At 36.9% G+C, this 20,792-nt stretch overlaps 2 protein-coding genes across 3 annotated transcripts in view; both read left to right on the top strand.

Moving 5' to 3' along the window:
* klhdc10 (kelch domain containing 10) overlaps positions 1-20,792 on the top strand; it is a 216,414-nt gene that overhangs the window by 136,708 nt on the left and 58,914 nt on the right. The gene's annotated exons all lie outside the window — the stretch shown is intronic.
* Positions 1,324-20,478, top strand: nrf1 (nuclear respiratory factor 1). Its single transcript, XM_059511096.1, has 11 exons — positions 1,324-1,481; positions 3,660-3,909; positions 4,141-4,255; positions 4,898-5,024; positions 5,114-5,257; positions 7,758-7,916; positions 8,229-8,429; positions 9,248-9,349; positions 9,498-9,655; positions 11,964-12,088; positions 19,038-20,478. Exons 2-11 carry the CDS (start codon positions 3,687-3,689, stop codon positions 19,196-19,198), a joined length of 1,515 nt encoding a protein of 504 aa, XP_059367079.1. The 5' UTR covers positions 1,324-1,481; positions 3,660-3,686; the 3' UTR covers positions 19,199-20,478.

The raw sequence follows: 20,792 nt of genomic DNA, 5'->3' as shown, positions 1-20,792 counted from the left end.
AAATGAAAAAAATACAATAATATAATACATAAAACATATAATAAAAATGCAATAAATAATACACATGTGTGAACCTGGTCCACAAAACCAGTCTTAAGTCGCTGGGTTATATTTGTGGCAATAGCTAACAATACATGGTTCAAAATTATTGATTTTTCTTTTATGCCAAAAATCGTTAGCATATTAAGTAAAGATCATGTTCCATGAAAATATTTTGTAAATTTCCGACTGTAAATATAATTTTAAAAAACTTAAATATTTTATTATTAATATGCATTGCTAAGAACTTAAGTCATTTGTACAACTTTAAAGGCAATTTTCTCAATATTTAGATTTTTTGCACCCTCAGATTCCAGATTTTCAAATAGATGTATCTCAGAAAGTATTGTCCTATCCTAACAAAACCATACATCATTGGATAGCTTATTTATTCTATTTATTCATTAAAAAAAATATAATAAATTGATCATTACTGGTATTGTGGTCCTGGATCACATTTTGCACTATATTTGATAAACAATTTTGTAACTTATTTTGCATTCATTTAATTTACAATTAAATGTGAATGACAAATAACACATCTGAAATCAATGGAGTCACAACTACACTCACATAATAATAATAATAATAATAATAATAATAGTAAGACAATAAATATAGGAATCAGACATTCTATTATGATAACAAACAATAATTTTCATATATTGCATATATTGAGTTTTAAACAATTGTGGATTTGAAAGATATTTATATTAATAAAAAATGACACTCATATAAATATCTGTTTCCCAAAGTCCTTCCCTAAATCTGTCACTGGAGCTTTGTGTAGTTCAGGGTCAGTTGCATTAACTTGTTAACTCCATGTTAAGACTGTGTCTTACAGTTTTTTTTCAACTGCTTACACACAAAATCTTTACTTGTCACACAATTTTGAGAAACCTGAAACTCAAACACCAGAACCACACACTAAATCTGCAAAACCATAATTCTCTGCCTTTGACTCAGTTTTCAGTTTCATAAAACATAGCACACAATTCTCTATGTAATACAGAAATTTAACAGGAATTAATATTAAGGCAAAGGTGTTTTGAAAATGTATGTAAGCACCATAGGTAAGCACCTGAGACTAGTTTGAACAACTACGTTTCTACGTCTTACGTTTCCTAAACAAATGAGACCAATCTACCTTTTCATAACTGAATTAAAAAAAGATATGACATATGGTTATGACCAGTCTTGAAGAAGAAGAAGAAAAAAAGATGACTAACTTTCTAAGACTTGTCTAAACAGTTTATGTAACCTACCAGGCTTCGGTGTGTGTAGATTGAGAGGAGGGGCGGGGTTTGTTCCGCGCGCACCGCTCGGGGCCGCGCCGAGGCCAGGGCGCGCGCGCTCTGCTGCTCGTTCTTTGTCCTCCATTACAGCTGGTGATCGCAGCTCCGCCGCACAGCGCAGGCCCGAAGTAGCGCAGCCGCTCTGAGGTTAGTGCCCTACCGCGCAATCTCCAGACATTTCAGCCCCGGCGCAGCCGCACCAACAACCCGGCAGCGTTTGCCTTTCACACACTCAGACGCAGATCGCGAAGATGCGACACTGAACTCGGGATGATATTGAGCAATTTTGACAGGATGGCAATTATTCACCCCGCTCAAATAGCAGCAAAAAGAATCATGGCGCTGTCTCAGGCCTTTGGCCTAACGTTAGCGAATTTAGATGTGCAATCGAATCGCTACTGTTTTGTTCAGATGCTAATTGGTGTTTCAAGGCTTGGTGACTAAGTTAGTGTTTTTTTATCCTTGATCAAATTTGAATGCGTGTTTAATATCATATTAGCGCTGCAGTGTTATCGATCTCTCGACTTTTTAAATCTTTAAATGTCGAGTCGACAGCGGTGCCCGGCTAAATTTGATCTAACAGATTATTTCAGATGTTTCTAGCTTGAATGAATGTTTACTTGTTTACAGAATGTTTACAGAATGTGTTTAAAATAACAGAATAAAATTTAAATAAAATTTAAATTGCGTTAATTTAGTGTTTAATATTTCTCTAACATACTGCCCGCTATCCTTACACGTAACGTTAACGTTATTATTCACAGTTTGAAAATAACCGCCATTTATGTGTTTGTTATTGATGCTGGACTTAACTAGTATATATCGATTTAGTTATTTCGGAGATTCAAACCTCCCTTTATTAATGATTACCTGTGGTGGTTGAAATGTCTTTTTTTTCTCGTGTTTGTGAATGTTTTTGTTGATTTGGTCAAATCTAATGTAACGTTAGTGTTTTCCTTCAAGAGCCTCAGACTGTCAGGCTGTTGAACTGAACAGAATGATACTGTAGATGCGCGAGCTGCTTTATTTATCTGTGTGCACCCACGTCATCCTACGTTATTCACACACACCTACGTTTTTATTTTTGTTTCATATTTTTTAAATATCCAATGTAATTACAGTGTCATTATGTTATTCAATAAAACAAAAACATAACTTAAAAAGATTTTCGATCTGTGTCATTTAGTTAGTTTCTTATACAGCTTTAAATTCTTGCTGAAAATGAATAGTGTTGTATTTTCACACGATTGCATATAGCCAAAATATTATGTACAGCTAATGTATATGCTGTTATCGATTTTAATTATACCAATATTATTTTGGATAAATACCGAGAGCAGTTAGATTTATAGACTTACCACCAGCCAAACCTCGTTAAAAATTGATGATGTAAAATAAATATTCATTTTAAGAGCAAATCGTTGATTATATCTGATGGTTAGTGCCCCCTAATGGAGTGATGTTTAAAGCAACAATAATAGATGCCATGCTTTATGTGATTTAAGTGATTATTAGATATGATAAATAGAAAGGAACAGGCTCTTTTTCCCTACACTAAATGTAAACTTGGGGTAAATATCATATACATTTACACACAGTGTAAATAGCTGCTGCTGAAACATTTTTGGCTTATTTAATGCCACTTTTTGACATTGAGATCACATCCAGTGGCAAATTAAATGTTTTGTCATGCTGTTTCTATATAAAAGCTCATCAGTTAAATGTTGAACAGTTAAATGTTTCCCACTTAAACTTATGCTTATGCAAAAATGTCCAATATCCTTATATTTATTTGTTACCCCTCCATCCTAGAACATTCCTGCATCTCACTCAATCCTATTCCATTATCATCTATAGCACAATTGTTTATACACTTATTTATTTGCCAATTTGTAAATCTCCTGTAAATTTTTTTTTTTTTTTTTTTTTTTTTTTTTTGTCTGTGTGTTGTTGTCTCTGTTTACTGGAAGCTTATGTCACTAAAACAAATTCCTTGTATGCGCAAGCATACTTGGCAATAAAGCTCTTTCTGATTCTGATTCTGATTCTGATCTGCCAAGACTGTATTAATATAATGCCTTGTTACGCCGATGCATCATATGTACTACTAGTAAAAGGTGATTTGGTAGTCAATGTAAGACAATATCAGAACATGTGCTTCCTCATATTTTTTAATGCATTTTAAATGCAAATTAAAATGCATGTATTTGAGCACTTCTTCGCCCTCAAAATAACAGGTACATGACACTCACCTCATCTGTGAATCTGAATGATGCAGTTGCTTGAGGAATCTGTGTGCTAATGAATTGTTTGTTTGTGTCTAAGTGTGTTTGAGAGAAACTGTATCGGGTGATGGAAGACCACACGGTGCATCAGACGGAGCACATGACCACTATCGAGGCCCACGCCGTCAGTCAGCAGGTCGGGCAGGTGCACGTGGCCACGTACACAGAGCATGGCATGCTGAGCGCTGATGAGGATTCGCCGTCCTCACCTGATGATGATGTTTACGATGACTCTGATATACTTAACTCAACTGGAACAGATGAGGTCACCGCACATCTGGCTGCTGCAGGTAGGTTTGTGCTCATTGTTGTATTCTGACTTGTGGTTATCAGACTAACCACTAGATGGCGCACTTAACCCATAAATTGTCAGCTGCTTCATTGCACGAGATTGTAGTTGTAGCAGTAGTAAAGGTCATGGGTTCAGTTCCCATGGAATACACAAACAGATAAAGGTGCATATTCTGAATGATATAGAATGTCTGAAAACAATTGATTTTATTCCACTAATTCTTTTTCAGGGCCTGTTGGCATGGCAGCAGCCGCAGCTGTGGCAACAGGGAAAAAACGAAAGCGACCGCACATCTTTGAATCGAACCCTTCAATCCGTAAAAGACAACAGACCCGTTTACTTAGGTGAACTGTATTTTCAGTATTGTTCATTGTATTGTAATCGAATATGAGTTGTTTTACAACATGAAGTAAAATAACTTTATAGATTCAAAATGTTTATTTTAGTGTTCTTAATACACTATTATCATATTAGTATGTGTTTTTCTCATTGTATTTCTTATTTTAAAATATAAATATATTTTATATATATATATATATATATATATATATATATATATAAGTATTTTCATTACTTCAACTTTTAATATTAAAATAAAAGTTATTTATATATATATATATATATATATATATATATATATATATTTGCTCCTTCAGTGCTTTAATTTTTTATGAAATGTATAGTATTTATTCATTCATATTTTGATTTAGTGTTCATTGTTTTCAATTTGTAGTTACATTTTTATTTAAATTATAGTTAAGATTTTTTATTTAAGTCATCTGCTTGTATTTCATATTCTTTAAAAAAAATAAGTTTGAGCTATTTTCTATTTGTTTTTATTTGAGTTTTAGTAATTTTAGTACTGCTTTCAGTTAGTTACCAAGGGGGAAAAAATTAGTTCTGAATTTTTTCCAATAATGCCAATTCCAATTACACTTATTTAATAGTTCACAACGACAACCCTTTCTCTTACTATGTGTCTGCAGGAAGCTGAGAGCAACGCTGGACGAGTACACAACACGAGTTGGCCAGCAGGCTATTGTGTTGTGCATCTCTCCCTCTAAACCGAACCCTGTGTTTAGAGTATTTGGAGCGGCACCATTAGAGAATGTGGTGAGTATATCTACTGTGTTTCTTGTCTTCATATCATTTGCACTGTTTGTTTCAGATTTCATCCCTGTTTTGGCATGTCTTGTGGTCAGGTGAGAAAATACAAGAGCATGATTCTGGAGGATTTGGAAAACGCTCTGGCTGAACACGCACCCCCTGGCGGTGGAGAACTCACCTCTGAACTGCCTCCTCTGACTATTGACGGCATACCAGTATCTGTGGACAAGATGACACAGGTGGGCAGCAGGTGGCACTATGAGCTAGGAATGCAAGTTATTGAGGTTTCTGCTTTGACATGCAAATGTGACATTTTCTAGGCTCATGGGGCAGCAATTAAAATGAGAATAAGTCTCACTTCATCCACTACAGGGCTTAAGCACAGGTTACTTGAAGCCTGATATATAAGACCACATAACCTCTACATTTACCAGCTCGCCCCTTACTCATTACCCCGGACTGCTGAGAGCTAGTGTCCCTCAGGACAGACACACCTTGCTTGGCTTGTGGCAGTTGGAGGCAGGTCTGTGCAGGGATCATCAGGTGAGGCTTGTGCGCGCGAGTAATTATCCGGCACATCGTGGCCGAGCACAGAGGTTTCTGATTGGCTCCCAAGTGGATTTAAAGCAGAGCTGGGGGAGGGAATGGGCGGCTGATCTATGTGTTTGGGGCGTGAGATTCCTCTTAATTCCTTCGCCACGTAATTAGTCCATCTGCACAAACACAAGGAAGAGCCTACAAGTCATGACGCCGCTGTGGACAATCTGTTACATGACTTTAAACAGTGTACTTAACATCCGTATCTATTTTCAAATGATTCAGGTTTAAGCAAGATTTATTTTTGGCTTTTATTTGCAATAAAAAAAAAATTAATTATATTCGAAATCCTTTAAGAAGCGTGTATTATTTTATTACGGATTTATTTTTTAAGTCTGTATACTATACGTGTATATATATATATATATATATATATATATATATATATATATATATATATGTATGTATGTATGTATATGTATATATGCATAAGTATTTATATGTGTGTATATAATTGTTTATATACTTTTTTCTAGATATGCCTAAATTTAATTTGAATGATTAATCATGATTTATTTTCATACAATGTGTATTTAGATCGTTTCTTATTATTATTATTAAATAATCATTTATATTTTATTTAAAATATATTATGAAGCTTATATATATGTATTATTGAACTGCATTTTAAGCTCTTTGTCTGAAGGCGTTCTTCACTAGGTCTTCACAATGTTGTCGTCTGTCACCATCCAATGTCAGGCTTACAGCAAGTGTGTTTGTGACAGTGAGAGAGCGGGAGGGAGGGAGGGAGGGAGGGAGAAGCTCTTTTGGGAACCGATTTATTCCTCCCGAGCCAAATTTAGCCTGTGATGTCGAGGTGAACAGACGTTGCTACAAGAGTGCTGTGCAGTACAATCCCTTGCCTGCCTATGGAATTACCAAGGGCACTGAGGACGCTGGGGTAAACTCCAGCTTCACCCTCAGGATGGAGCTGTCACTGGGCTAATGGACTTCCCCTTACTACTCAGTGTGGATTTTAAAAACGTCAATGGACTTAATAAGCTCCTTTATTGTCAAGTTAATACTTTATTTTTTTTAAGGGTATGACTTTTACGGCATTTACTTGCATAAGCAAGTTGGCATCCTTGTAAAGAATTTGTTGTTTTAAATTTTTTTGCATCTATTAGCAGATTTGTGATTATTGATTAGACTATTTTTATTTTATACATTTTTTTACATTTATTAATTTTGCAGATGCTTTTATCCAATGCGATTTAAATTGAGGAAAACAATAAGCCATTCATCATAAGGAGGCAAATAGACACAGGAAGTGCTTGCCACACAAGTTGCAGACATCACTGAGATTAGTGCAGTCTAGAACCGGGAGGGATTTTAAAGTACTGTTATAATAAAAGTTTGGGGATGGTTTTGTAATGTTTTTGAAAAGTTAAGCATGGCTACATTTAATTCTTAAAAAATACTGTAAAAACAATAATGCTGTGAACTTTTATTATGGTTTAATTATGATCTAATATATTTTAAAATGCCGTTTATTCCTGTGATGGCAAAGCTGGATTTTCAGTAGCCCTTTCTCCAGTCTTCAGTGTCACATGATCCTTCAGAAATTATTCTGATTTGTTGTTGAAGAAACATTTCTTATTTTCAATGTTGAAAACATTCTTAGATAAATAGAAAGTTGAAAAAACTGCATTCATTTGAATGAAAATATTTTGTAACATTTATAAATGTCATTTATGAATGTCTATACAGTCGCTTTTGCTCAATTTGAATGCATCTCTGCTGAATAACTTAATTTCTTAAAAAAAAAAATCTTGCTAATCTCAAATTTTGAATGGTAGTGTACCAACCCTAAAAGTATTTTCCTGCCTCTCTCTACATAATCTGTAGTTCAGTGGTGTATGTTCCATCCTCTCAATCTCCTGCAGTCAGTGTGCACTGGAGCCTTACCCATAGATTAGTCTTTAAATGGAAACCTAATAGTCTACTTTTAGCTTTTCACAAGCTATATGTGTGGACAGACTGTCTGCACTCAGCTGCTGAAGGAAGAGGAAAATCAATGGCTTGCTGTTTCCAAACTCTTATTTCACACAGATTTGATTTTTCCAGAGGCCATGCTTCGCTTTGCCACTCCCAGTATTAAACTCCCACAGTGATTATGTGCACCCTTTTGTTGCTTTGCAGGCCCAACTCCGAGCGTTCATTCCAGAAATGCTAAAGTATTCCACAGGCCGTGGGAAGCCTGGCTGGGGGAAAGAGAGCTGCAAGCCCATCTGGTGGCCAGAGGACATTCCCTGGGCCAACGTACGCAGTGATGTCCGAACAGAGGAGCAGAAACAGAGGGTAGTGTTGGGTGCTCATATTACAACTGAGTTGTGAAAGATTATATATGGAGCCTATTTTCTTTCATTTTTAAGAAATTTGGTTTATAATATTCTGATTGTATTGTATATGCACTGATTTTTATAGTACACAGTAAACATTACACTAAAACATTTTATTGTACAAAAAATGTCTTGCGTGATGACGCAAACAAGTTATTATTGAATCACACTTGTTTTGTCAGCTTTCCATAAAATGACATCTGAATTGAAACAAATGAGCTAAAGCTTGCATCATCTTGACTTATCGAGGGCTTACTTCCGTTGGAAACAGGTGTCATGGACGCAAGCCCTGAGGACTATCGTTAAAAACTGCTATAAGCAGCATGGGAGAGAGGACCTGCTCTACGCCTTTGAGGACCAGATCACCACACAAGTTGCCACAACAACCACTCACAGCATCGCACACCTGGTGCCGTCACAGACCGTAGTGCAGACGATCAGTAATCCTGATGGAACCGTCTCGCTCATACAGGTGAGCCCAGGTCCCAGCTGTGGGAACATCTACACGCTTGTTTTTCACTATGATATAAACTAGCTCCACTGGAGGACTTCATTTAGATAAGGGCGTGACCAAAATATTGAAAAATAGAGAATAAGTCCTAATCAGGTCAACAATATATATTTACTTTTTACTTCTTTAATACATGTATCTTGTATAATTTGTCTAAATTATTATTATTTTTTTTTTAAGAAAATACAAAAAAAATCATTAATATTCATCAAAGTGAAGTCTTTTACAATGTTACAAAACATCTGTTTAAATAAACGTTGTTCTTTTGAACTTTTTATACCACAAACAATCCTGAAAAAAAAATATCATGGTTTCCACAAAAGTATTATGCTACAAAGCTGTTTCCAATATTGATGATAATAATAATAATACATGTTTTTTGAGCACCAAATCAACATATTACAAAGATTTCTGAAGCATCATGTGACACTGAAGACTGAATGGATGATGAAAATTCAGCTTTGCTATCACAGAATAAATAACATATAAATAAAATTAATATAGAAAAGTTGTAATATATTGTAATAATAAAATAATTGTAAAACTGACAATGAGACTTCTTTAAAAAACAAAAACAAATTCTTACCAACCCCAAACTTGAAAGGTAAATTTCTGTTATGCTTCTAATATAATTATATAATTTAGAAAAGTAAATAAAACATATATATATATATATATATATAAATAAAATAGGGGGGGGGTAAAATCACTAATGGTCACATTACAGTATTTAAATAGTATTACAGCAGTATTCTAACATATTATCATATTATTCTCAGGTTGGAACTGGAGCCACGGTAGCAACACTGGCAGATGCGTCAGAATTGCCCGGCACGGTGACGGTGGCCCAGGTGAATTACTCCACAGTGACAGATGGAGAGGTAACGTCAACACACACACACACCTTCATATCTGAATATTCGATGAGTTTGCATCTCCAGCTTCTTCTGTCATGTCCTTACACACGTACTGTGCTTTTATGATATATCTCTTTCTTCACACCTTTTTTTTTTTTTCTGTATCTCTAAGGTGGAACAGAATTGGGCCACACTACAGGGAGGCGAGATGACCATCCAGACCACGCAACCGTCAGAAGCCACGCAGGCGGTTGCCTCCTTAGCCGAAGCTGCGGTAGCTGCCTCGCACGAGATGCAGCCAGGGACAACTGTTACTATGGCACTCAACAGGTACTCATGGGAAGTAGCGGTTAAGTTGAGAGATAGGCAATTCTGAACCACAGCAGCACCTAGATGCAGGTTTAGGTCCCCAGAGTCTTGTTACCTGAGCCTGGTCTCCTGTTTATCACAAGCAGGTACCAGCAGCAGCAGCCCAGAAATACAGCACAGCAGGAACAATTGGTTCATACTCCATTCCCACAACAATTAGGCTTCGGAGGCATTGTTTTCTGCTCAGCGGCCTTCATTAAAGCAGTAAATCCACCATCAGTCTGCTGAGCATAGTCAGGACATCAAACCAAAAAAAGTGTTCTTTTCCTCTACTAAAGCCCCAAAGCACTCTTAATAGCTTTATTTTTATCATTATCTCAAAGTAGGGCTGCAACTAACGACTATTTTAATAGTCGACTATTCACCGACTATTGAAACGATTAGTCGACTAATCAAATAATTATAAAATTTTTCTAAAATTTAGCATGAGATTGCTTTAATTCTGTGGAAAATGATAGTAAACACAAGAAAGAAGGGGGTACTTCAATGAAAAATGCATATTTTATTGAACTTTGCTGCTGATAGGCCAATTCATACTAAAAGTAAATAAAAATGCCCTGTCTAAAACCAATTAGGCACAGCGCTCGGTCAGTATAGACATAAATGCATAAATAAAGAAACTCTATCATTTTTATAAAGGACAGGCACATTTGTTTTATAAGAAAAAATAAATTAAAATCAAGTAAACATTTTCTTCCTGTAAACCAGGGGCAGGCACATTAGCAGCAATAAAACATGCATTTAATTTAAAATACTTTTGTCAGGCACGGTCGGGCATAACGTTAAATCCTTTTTTTTTTTGCGAAAATACGCTTATAAAATGTGACCCTGGATCACAAAACCAGTCTTATGTTGCACGGGCATATTTGTGGCAATAGCCAACAAAACATTGTATGGGTCAAAATTATAGATTTTTCTTTTATGTCAAAAATCATTAGGATAATGATATTAAGTAAAGATCATGTTCCATGAAGATATTTTGTAAATTCCCCACCTTAAATATATAAAACACTTATTTGTATGAATGGATGCAGCACTATCGTCAATAGAAATGGACAACTTTGAAGGCTATTTTCTCAATATTTCGATTTTTTTGCACCCTCAGATTCCAGATTTTCAAATAGTTGTATCTCGGCCAAATATTATCCTATCATAACAAACAATATATCAATGGAAAGATTATTCAGCTTTCAGATGATGTATAAATCTCAATTTAAAAAAAATTACACATAAGACTGGTTTTGTGATCCAGGGTCACAAATGTACAATGTACATCCAAAACAAAACGTATTGGCTTCCATGTTATTTAAATCTTACCGAGGCGAGTCAAACTCCGTTTCATTCAACTGTCCGACGTGCTTTCTCTTTAAATGTTCATGCATCACCGGGGTGCTGCCGTGATACGCAAGGACTGCTTTGCAAACCATGCAGGTAATCTTTTTATTCGCCATATCCAGGCTAAAATGCTCCCAAACTTTAGATGTTTTGGTACGCACAGCTGCTGCGTTGGACGCCGCCATTTCTGTATGTTATCGCTCAGCAGAGAAGCTAATGCGCATGTGCGACTCTCGGCAGAGATTGTAATGAAGAGAGATGCCTCACTCGGTTGGAAAAAACATGTCTGGCCACAACTTTGACAATGAAATTCATTGTCGACTATTTCTATTATCGATTTTTGTCGACAACGTCGACGAATCATTGCAGCCCTATCTCAAAGTAAGTCACAATAGACTGTCCTTATACTCTGTTTAGTATAGAAACTCATTTACATCATGCAAGAAAAAAGTACTTTGTTGAACTAAAGTTATGACATTAAAAGTAGTAAGATGCCAAGTCATAATGAGTGTTTAAAAATCATTGAGATGTCAAAATTATGAGAAGTCAAATTCAACTTTACATTTCATAATTACAAATTAGAAAGTCTAAATTATAACATGCTTGTCAATTTAGGTTATTCATTGCAATTTCCATTTTGTCATAATTTCAGATTTTTCTCTCTTAATTATGAATTAGACAGTTTAAATGATAATGACTTCGTACCAAAGCATGATTTTTTTTCTTAAGTGACAGAAATGGACTTGTATGGGGGGAGTGTTTATTTTATTTTATGGTGCCCTTTTGTTGACTTCCTACACTAGGGGGCAGTACACCCTAGTCCACATCAATTCACTTCAAATCCTGCTTAAATCCTGTATAAAGGGTTATGGAAAAACTTTATTGAAGCAAGGTTATTGTGAGATTATTTCTATATTTTATGTGTGTGTTGCAGTGAAGCAGCAGCTCACGCAGTGGCGACGTTAGCAGAAGCAACTCTTCAGGGAGGAGGACAAATTGTGTTAGCAGGAGAAACAGCGGCTGCAGTAGGAGCTTTAACTGGCGTTTCGGATGGCAGTGGTACGAACCTACTCTCTATATCACAAGCAGCCACATTTACCCTCTTTAGTCTCCTTTCACACTCAATGGATGAAACTTAAACAGGAAAGTTTAAGGTGGGCAAACATATGATGAAACATCCCTTTGGTCATCAGTTGTCTTGCTATGTGAGGGCACCCTATGCATCTCATGTAAGGTATGTCAGAGCGTGAGGAAGTCTGTGGAGGTCTACTGTAATCCCCGGGGTGTTTGTGGGACAGATGGTGCGTGTGTGACCTGTGTCACAGACTCCAGCCTCTACACTCCTTGCTAATCCTCGGTTTGCTTCAACCTCTAAGAGCTCTGCATATGCACGGCAGCCTCTAGTACTAGTGCTTACACATGCATTAGAAGCCATGTTACAGTGGAATAGCAGCACTAATGTTTACTGGAGGCATTCGTTACTGCTTGGTGAAGTGGCGCATAACACGTTTCCTTTTAGCTGTGATATATTGAAAATTTGGTTGAAAGAAATTAGAATATCTATGCATTTTTGTTTTCTGAGTATAACATTCTTCCAGTTAAAGTATTGCAACCCATTGTATTACTGTAATGCCACATTTCCGATGTCAGCGGAAATGGAGAATTATTGGAAAGAAAGAGCAAGTTGCCAAAAAAAGAGCAAAATTTATTTCTAAATAATAATCATGTGTTAATATTTATTTCAACATTACTATATTTTTTAAAACTGCACCTGTTAATGTTATTTAATAAACCTGAGCTAACGTGAACTAACAATGACCACTTATTATGGATTCAAATGTAACAATTAAAATCATACGATATCAGCCAATATATATTTAATATGTACTGACAACAATCAATATGGTGCATCCTCATTTTTTTTTTTTTATATATATAATAATTCATTCATTTACTGAAAGAAGGGTCATGCGTTTGTTAAATGAAAATTATGACATTAAAAAGCCATGAGTTGAAATGAGATTTAAAAAGTCATAAGTATGGCATAAAACAACAAAATTATGTGAAAAAGACAAAACTATCAAAAATAAATATGAATTTAGTAGAAATGGTCAGTTTCTGAGTCATAAGAGTCACTAAGTCATAAGAGGGAAAAAGTTATAGAATTATTAGATAAAAAGTGAGTTATAAAAATTTGACGTTGTAATTTAATGTTTTCATATTGACTTTATAATTATAACGACTGTGTCAAATTACACTTTACATCACAATTATGACAAATAATCAACAGTGTGTTGCATCCTCAATCTGTTTATTTATTAAGATGAATTAATTAACAGTATGGCCAGGAACCTTTATTAACAAAGTAAACGGGGTCCGTTTTGATTTAAAGTTGATTTTAATGGGTAAAATGATTGCTCCAATCATACATGGCCATTTCCCAGTGACCTATCTTACCTAAGCCCCTTTCACACTGCACGTTGGACCCGGCATATTGCCGGAACATTGCCGTGTAGCCTTCTCTGTGAAAGCAAACACGTCCCGGGATTGATTCCGGCATTGAACCCGGGTCGGGGACCTAGTAACATTGCCGGGTTCAACCCGGGACGAGCACTGTGTGAACAAAAGCCAGATCTAATGCCGTGTCGAAGTGATGACGCACATTATCGAGATCGTTTGCTTGCTTCAGTGAAAGTATAACGTGCCTAGCGTTTTCGACTCGTACATTACACGTCACGCCCTGATGTCACATGTCGTTACGGGATCTTTACGGGTTGTGTGTGAAAGCATGCACATATCCCGGGTAATCACTGGCAGTGTGAAAGTGCAAAATCTAGCGACCCGGAACCAGTTGCCGGAACACTTTACCCGTGTATTTGCCGGAATGGCAGTGTGAAAGGGGCTCTAGTGTCCTAGCTTACCCCATTGCCCCCATTGACCAAAGAGAAGCCCCTCCTCGCCCCCCTCCTAACCCCCCAGGAACCCTCTTAAAGGGCTTTGATCCTCTCCATTATCAGTGCATGGTCTAATCACAGAGCCAGCTGTCAGCCCACTCTGTAAAACACACACACACGCACACACACAAATGCTCATATGACATTAAGAGAATAGACAGGAGCAAGGGGTGTATTTAAACATAAAAGCAGATTAGCAGGCATTAAAACTACATTTAAAGACACTGGTGTCAGGATTTTTCCCACTCTTGGTATAAATATTTGACCATTGTTGTGATATTTTTTTTGCTTTAGTATTTCATATTATTGGATCAATGATTAAAATGATTTAGCTAACATATTGGGTCCCACTGCTTCGAAGGGGGATTGTAGACTCATTTTTTTGTGAATGAAGGAAAATAGTTGCCTGATAAGAGGATATCACTTTATACAACACTGTACTGACCTTGTGTACAGAGAATGCTAGTACGTCCCGCTTCCCACATATGTAACTATGGTTGCTCCGATTGATCGGCCACCGATAATAATCGGCCGATAATCGCTTTGGGATGATTGATCGGCGGTCTCTAAAAAGGCAGATCTCATAAAACTGATCTCAAGCTGATGACGCACCTGCTGTGAGAGGTTTGGTTCAACATGCAGCGGCACCGTCTCAGTCTCTGTCCGGCGTGGGTGAAATAATTATAATGCTTTAGGTGAGGTACAATTCTTATTTCTCATTAATTAACTGATAAAGTCATTTGAAAAGTTTCTATGAGACATAATTTCACAAACAGCATGAATGAATCACAGCGTGCCCTCTTTCTCTCTCAAAATGCAAATGGCTTCAAATCACATCGCGACTGCACTATAAAAGCGAGCAGCATGCACACAGGAATTGTCATTTGCACTATCGAGGCAGTGTTGCATCATCACAAAAATGTATAAATAGCATTTTTTTTCTTTTCAATTCTTGCAAATGTTTAATCCATTCAACGGTCATGCACACTTGCAGCGCACACACATATTAATGCAGCAGTTCTTAATTCCACCCCCCACCCCACCTGCACATTTTGTATGTTTCTCTTATGCTTCAGACGTTTGTTCTAGTCAAACGTAAGTGCCCTGCGAAGTGGACCTCAAAGGATATTCAACCATTAATCCAGTTCAAAGCAAACGTATCTGTTTTATTCAAAATGCATTGAAGCGTGCGAGACGTGGGCTGCATCCGAAAACTGACAAATTATGCCTTTGGAAGATGCATTCCAAGGTAGGAAGGCATCAAGACACGTCCGAATTCAATGTTAGCTTCCATTCCTGTCTTCTGAGATGCCTTCATCTGGCTGATTTTTGAAGGCAGCATAGATGTATCCTTCGCTGCCTTTAATATCCCACAATCCTGTGCGTTCAATTCTGTGACCGTTAAGCCAAAAAATAAAGATGGCGTCTGAAAGTTGAGCTCAGTGGTCAGTTTTTGTTTAAATGTACGTTTTTGATCAACGTTTTCCACTTTTGATGTCATTTCTAGTTAGAATTAATATTGCAGTAATGAAATATCCACTTAGTTATCACCAAACACTGTATTTTGCTGTAGATTTTTTTTCCTTACTTGTGTAGTTGTATTTTATATTTAATCTGTATCTGTCTGTATTTTTATGCTCTACTGTTAGTGTTATCTGTATGCGCCAAGGGTCTGAGAGTTACCCAATTTCAATTCTCTGTATGTATGTGCTGTACATGTGGAAGAATTGACAATAAAGCAGACTTGACTTGAACCATTACTCTGCCTCAGTAGCCTGTCCAAAATCAGTTTCATGAGGTGCCTTCGTGCAAAAATGCTGCCTGCAAAGTCATTGCCTGATACGACAGCGAGGCAACAAGTCAGCTTGCTAAGTTTTCGGATGCAGCCGTGAATTTTAATCCTATTTATTTACCAAGGTATATGCTGTCACACCTATCCATGTCTGAAGACGTTGTGCTGTGCAAATCCGTGAATGAATGTTCCGAAGTCAGGTAAACTTCCAACAGATTTCCCCTGCTCAGGGAGTAGGGAGCAATGAACACTGTGTAGGGACCATGTCAATGCACAGAGCTCACTTCTAACGAGCTGGTTATCTGAATCAGGTTTGTTAACAGAGAAACGTGCAAAATATGCAGAGCTGGGGGGCGTGAGGACTGGAATTGAGAATCCCTGTAATAATGCCAGGTTTACATTACTCCGTTTGCAGTGAGTATGTGGTGCGTATTTTTCCCGCACTCTTGTTAATGGATAAAGCGTTCACACTGCACACACAGTTGCCATCTGGCAGTTCATTTAGTAGCGATGCGTCTCCAGCAGTTTAGAGATCGTTTCTGCACCGAGTCTATTTTTTGTTGCACTGCACACGTGAATTAAAGTAACAGCATATTGTTTGCGGTAATTATGAACAGCATTGACACAAAAATATAGTAATTACATCGTATATGCATATAATTAAAGTCTACTGTATTTCGTAGCCAACACATAAGCTATGGGTTTTTTTTGGCTAGGTTTTTTTAAAAAAAGCACTTTTAGATAAAGACTATAATTTTATAGTTCTTAATTAAAGTTCTTTATGAACCACAGGATTGCTTGTAATAAAGATTTAAATGCAAAAGAAAGGCAGTAGAGCTGTCTGTTTCTGTCAATGGTAAATTCTAATTTAGAATGTTTGTGATGACGTAAGAAAAGTAGGTTAAATGTTTTGCTTTAGCAACTTAATATATAAATCTAAAAGTAAATGCAGAGGTAAAAAGCATTGAATAGTTGATGAAAGATTGTATTACTGTACTGTGTAAAAAAAAAAAAAAGAATCACAAAGTTGAAAAAGCATTTTAAGTAAAAATATTTTGATTTAAAATCAGAAGAATGGATAAATGTTGTGTTTGTGGTAAACAGGCGTGGATCAGGAGCGGACTCCTGTGTGAAAGCACAGTCCGTGCTGCCTCTGTACCACACATGGACTACATACACACTGCAAACAGAGTGTGTGTGGGCCTCACATACAGCACACAAAATCAGGCTCGAACTGTGTAAGCTATTGTGCAACAATTACACGATTGTAAAAACAAAAATACAGTGCATGATCAGACATTTAGGTGAGATAAATATATATTTTAAATATATAAACAAATCCTCTCACAAGAGTCACAAGAAAAAAAAATGAAATTCTGGCCCTGAAGAAATGTCTAAAAATCTTGATTGGATCATCACTCATAAACAATTCTACATGATAAAAAGAAGGCTTTAAAAAGATCTGTATTGATGATCGGCAGGTACTGCTTTCGGTGATCAGCGATCGGGGATCGGACTCAAAAATCCTGATCGGAGCACCCCTATACCGAGCATGTTGACTGCTCTTCTGAACCAGCGAGTCCCGGAGAGCCGCTTCTGCCCAAAATGAGGCCCTCACCTTACGCAATTAAACCTTATTTACGCTTCAACATTGGGAGGCTTGAGATAGAGCGTAGTCAACAACAGACCCTTGACGGTCAGCCAGCGTTTATTGAGCTTATTCAATCAGTGAAATGGCAGTGAGGATGCAGCTTTGAAGTGGCTGGTCTGAGGTAATCGTGACTGATTTCTGTTTCCTGCTCCAGTGCCCCTCTTGCGCTCCGTAAGCCTGGTAGAAACCCTCAGTGTCAGAGTGATTGAGGGTTTGTAAGCACTTCACTCAAAAAAACATTGCTTCCAAACTCCCCGTCAATTATTGAGACACAATGTGATTACGAGAAATCGGAGCAGTTGGATTGAGTCATATGCCATGTGGGGAAAATGATTTTCTGACGTTTTAAAGGGTTTATCTCACAAAGAAATGTATGAGATTTTGATAGACTTTTATTTTGTCAAAAATGCCACACACAGATGTGTATATATACACATAGAAATACACATTTAAACATTAAAAAGATAGCAAAATATGTAGAAAAATAAATTGTATTTACAGTTTTATATATATATATATATATATATATATATATATATATATATTTGTGTGTGTGTATATATGCACATTTTTTTACACTGTCGCATCATTAAATCATGTTTGTTATATTATTAATATATGGATTTTTTTTTTATTAGTTCTAATCATGACAATGATTAGGAAACTTAATTGTCACTGTCAAGAACTTTACAAAAGCTGTCCTTTAAAATGACCCTCATTTTATTAACTTTTTTTTTTACCTTTTTTTTTTTTTTTTTTTTGTATTTTGTGATTAATATTTCTTGACCGATTTTGTGAGAATTACCTTAAGAATTCATGAAAGGATTCTGGGACAATAAAGACAAAATCAACATTTCTTCATGCCGGTTTAAGATACATTTAAGGTCAAAACTGATCAGCTTTTGTGTGGACCTGCGATTTCAAGCAACATTTAGCTTGGGCAAATTGTGTCGGCTTGAAAAGTTAACATAACTGACAGGCTAAATGGCGAATTAGATTGAAATATGAGCCCTTCCTTGAGACGCTGGGACAGGGTTGTGCATCATGAGACAGTTTTAGGCACACTTATATCAGAAACACTTAATGCACAAGTACAGTGGCCTACAGGTACCGTAAAACTTACTGGATGGATCAACTAGTCACATTTAGTTCTGACCTTCCACTTTGCTCATACGAAGTTTGCGGTCTGGAGAGATTGGCCACCCTCCCGCCCGCTCGCACCATGTGACTGCAGCAGTAATCCCGGCTGCTCCGCTCACAGCTGGCCATGGAAAGAGAGAGAGATAGATTGAGAGAGAGGGAGAAACAGAAGCTGGGAGCGGTCGCCTCAATTACTCCATTGTTCCGCATTGCAGTGTGATGCAGTAGCCCTGCCCTCAGCCTCCTTTTTAGGGGCCGGCCCTATCCACGTTGCACGCAAACTCTAACAAGGCCGCTCGACTGCGCACATGCTCTGCGGCCTCATCCGACCGCACTTCTAAAGTCTCCTCCCTCCAACTGTCTCAAATAACAACTACGAATGTCCCAAAGGCCGCCACCTACACTGGTGACATCACAGTTAAAACAGAAATGGTCTTGAATCAATTGTAACAGGTCTGTGTCTCATCCCAGGTCTCGTCCAGATTCCAGTCAGCATGTATCAGACTGTGGTCACCAGTTTGGCCCAGGGAAATCGACCCGTTCAGGTGGCCATGGCTCCCATAACCACGCGCATCGACAACACGGTGACGCTTGACGGACAGGCGGTGGAAGTGGTGACCCTAGAACAGTGACATACTCTACCCCTGCAGGTGTGTGGGACAGGACGTCCGGCGTCTATGTGAATAGCTGCTGGAATATAGTGTAAAAATAAGATTTGAAGCTGTTCACGTGTCTGCAGGGGGCTGCATAGTTATTTTGTTTTTCTGTTTTACATTGTACACAGTTCATTGTCTATATTTTCTTTCCTAGTGCTGTTAAAATTGTTGTTGTCATTGTTTTGTTTTTTTAGCTGATGTTTGATAAATGTATTGCAGAGGATAACGAAATCAACCATGTTTTCAACCTTCAATAATTTTATAATTTAATTTCTTTCCATGCAAGCATTGTGTTGGTCATTCTTGATATTTCCTTAGTTTTCATATACATACATACATACATACATGCATGCACGCATACATGCACACATACATATATATAGAAATAGCAAAACATCTTGTGCCATATTTGAGTCATTTTATTAGTATGTGTGAATTGCATTATGATTTTAGTGTTAGATCCCATTGACTACTGAGGTGACATGCATGTTTTTTTGCTTTTTGTCAGTCTGTATAATGTAGAATTCTTTGTATGCATTTCACATTAACTCCCAATGTAAAAAATGGTCTGACCTTGAATGATTATGTGGTATATTGAATGAGACCACCATTTCCTGTCGGTACAGAATTGTTCTGATATTTGAGCAGAGTCGATCAGTGCCATCTATAGACTTTCACTGAATTATACTATTAATCGAGAACTATAAATGTCGACGACTTACCAATGAGGAGGCTGAAGATGTAGCACTCCATATCGTTAAACTTTTATACTTCAGAACATGAACAGAACTTTGCATAACTGATTCTGTCATGAAAATGTTTTATTTATTTTTTATTTATTTTTCTAAATGTTTAGATGTGCGCTCATATCTTTAGAACAACACAAAATCACATTGAAAGAGGTCAAGGTATGATAGAGAACACATTCTGATTTTATTGCAAAGTTAAAGAATCCTAAATTCATATCTTCTTTCTCAAACTCCCGTATTGTTTCTACAATGCAAATATAGATGTTTTGTTATGGTTTAGCACCTACTCCACCCATAACCCATCAAGGTTTCTGCTCCTGGTCGGATTGAATTTTTATACAATTGTAAAACCTCATACAAGATGCTTTTTATGTAAATTTTGTAAAATATATGGTTTGATGAAACCGATCTCTCCCATGTTGCCGGTGAATGAATGATGGTGACATTGGCGGAGTTCATCTTCCCCTTTTTATCCAGTCTTGGAAATAAAATGGCTACTATTCAAAAGTGTGCCTTTGAAAATTATTACACAAAAATAATCACGCGTGACAAAGACAGTGCCATTGCTTTTGAGAATACAGATACGTAAGAATACATCATCAAATATTTGAACAATTTATTAAGGAAATTCACAGTGCCATTATAGTTCATTACATTCCAGAAGTTACATTTTGGCCTCAATGGGAGATCAACAGGTGTTTCACATCGTAATTGTGTTCACGTTGCTAAATTGCTTATTTTAGCTAAGCTGCAATGTTGTATTGACCAATCAGCATCCAGGACTAAAACTGTATTGGGCCTTACTCAACCAATAGTGTAAT

The sequence above is a fragment of the Carassius carassius genome, chromosome 26, assembly GCF_963082965.1.
Source record: "Carassius carassius chromosome 26, fCarCar2.1, whole genome shotgun sequence".
Taxonomy (NCBI): Eukaryota; Metazoa; Chordata; class Actinopteri; order Cypriniformes; family Cyprinidae; genus Carassius; species Carassius carassius.
The sequence above is the reverse complement of the archived record's forward strand: the minus strand, read 5'-3'. Positions and strand labels throughout refer to the sequence as shown.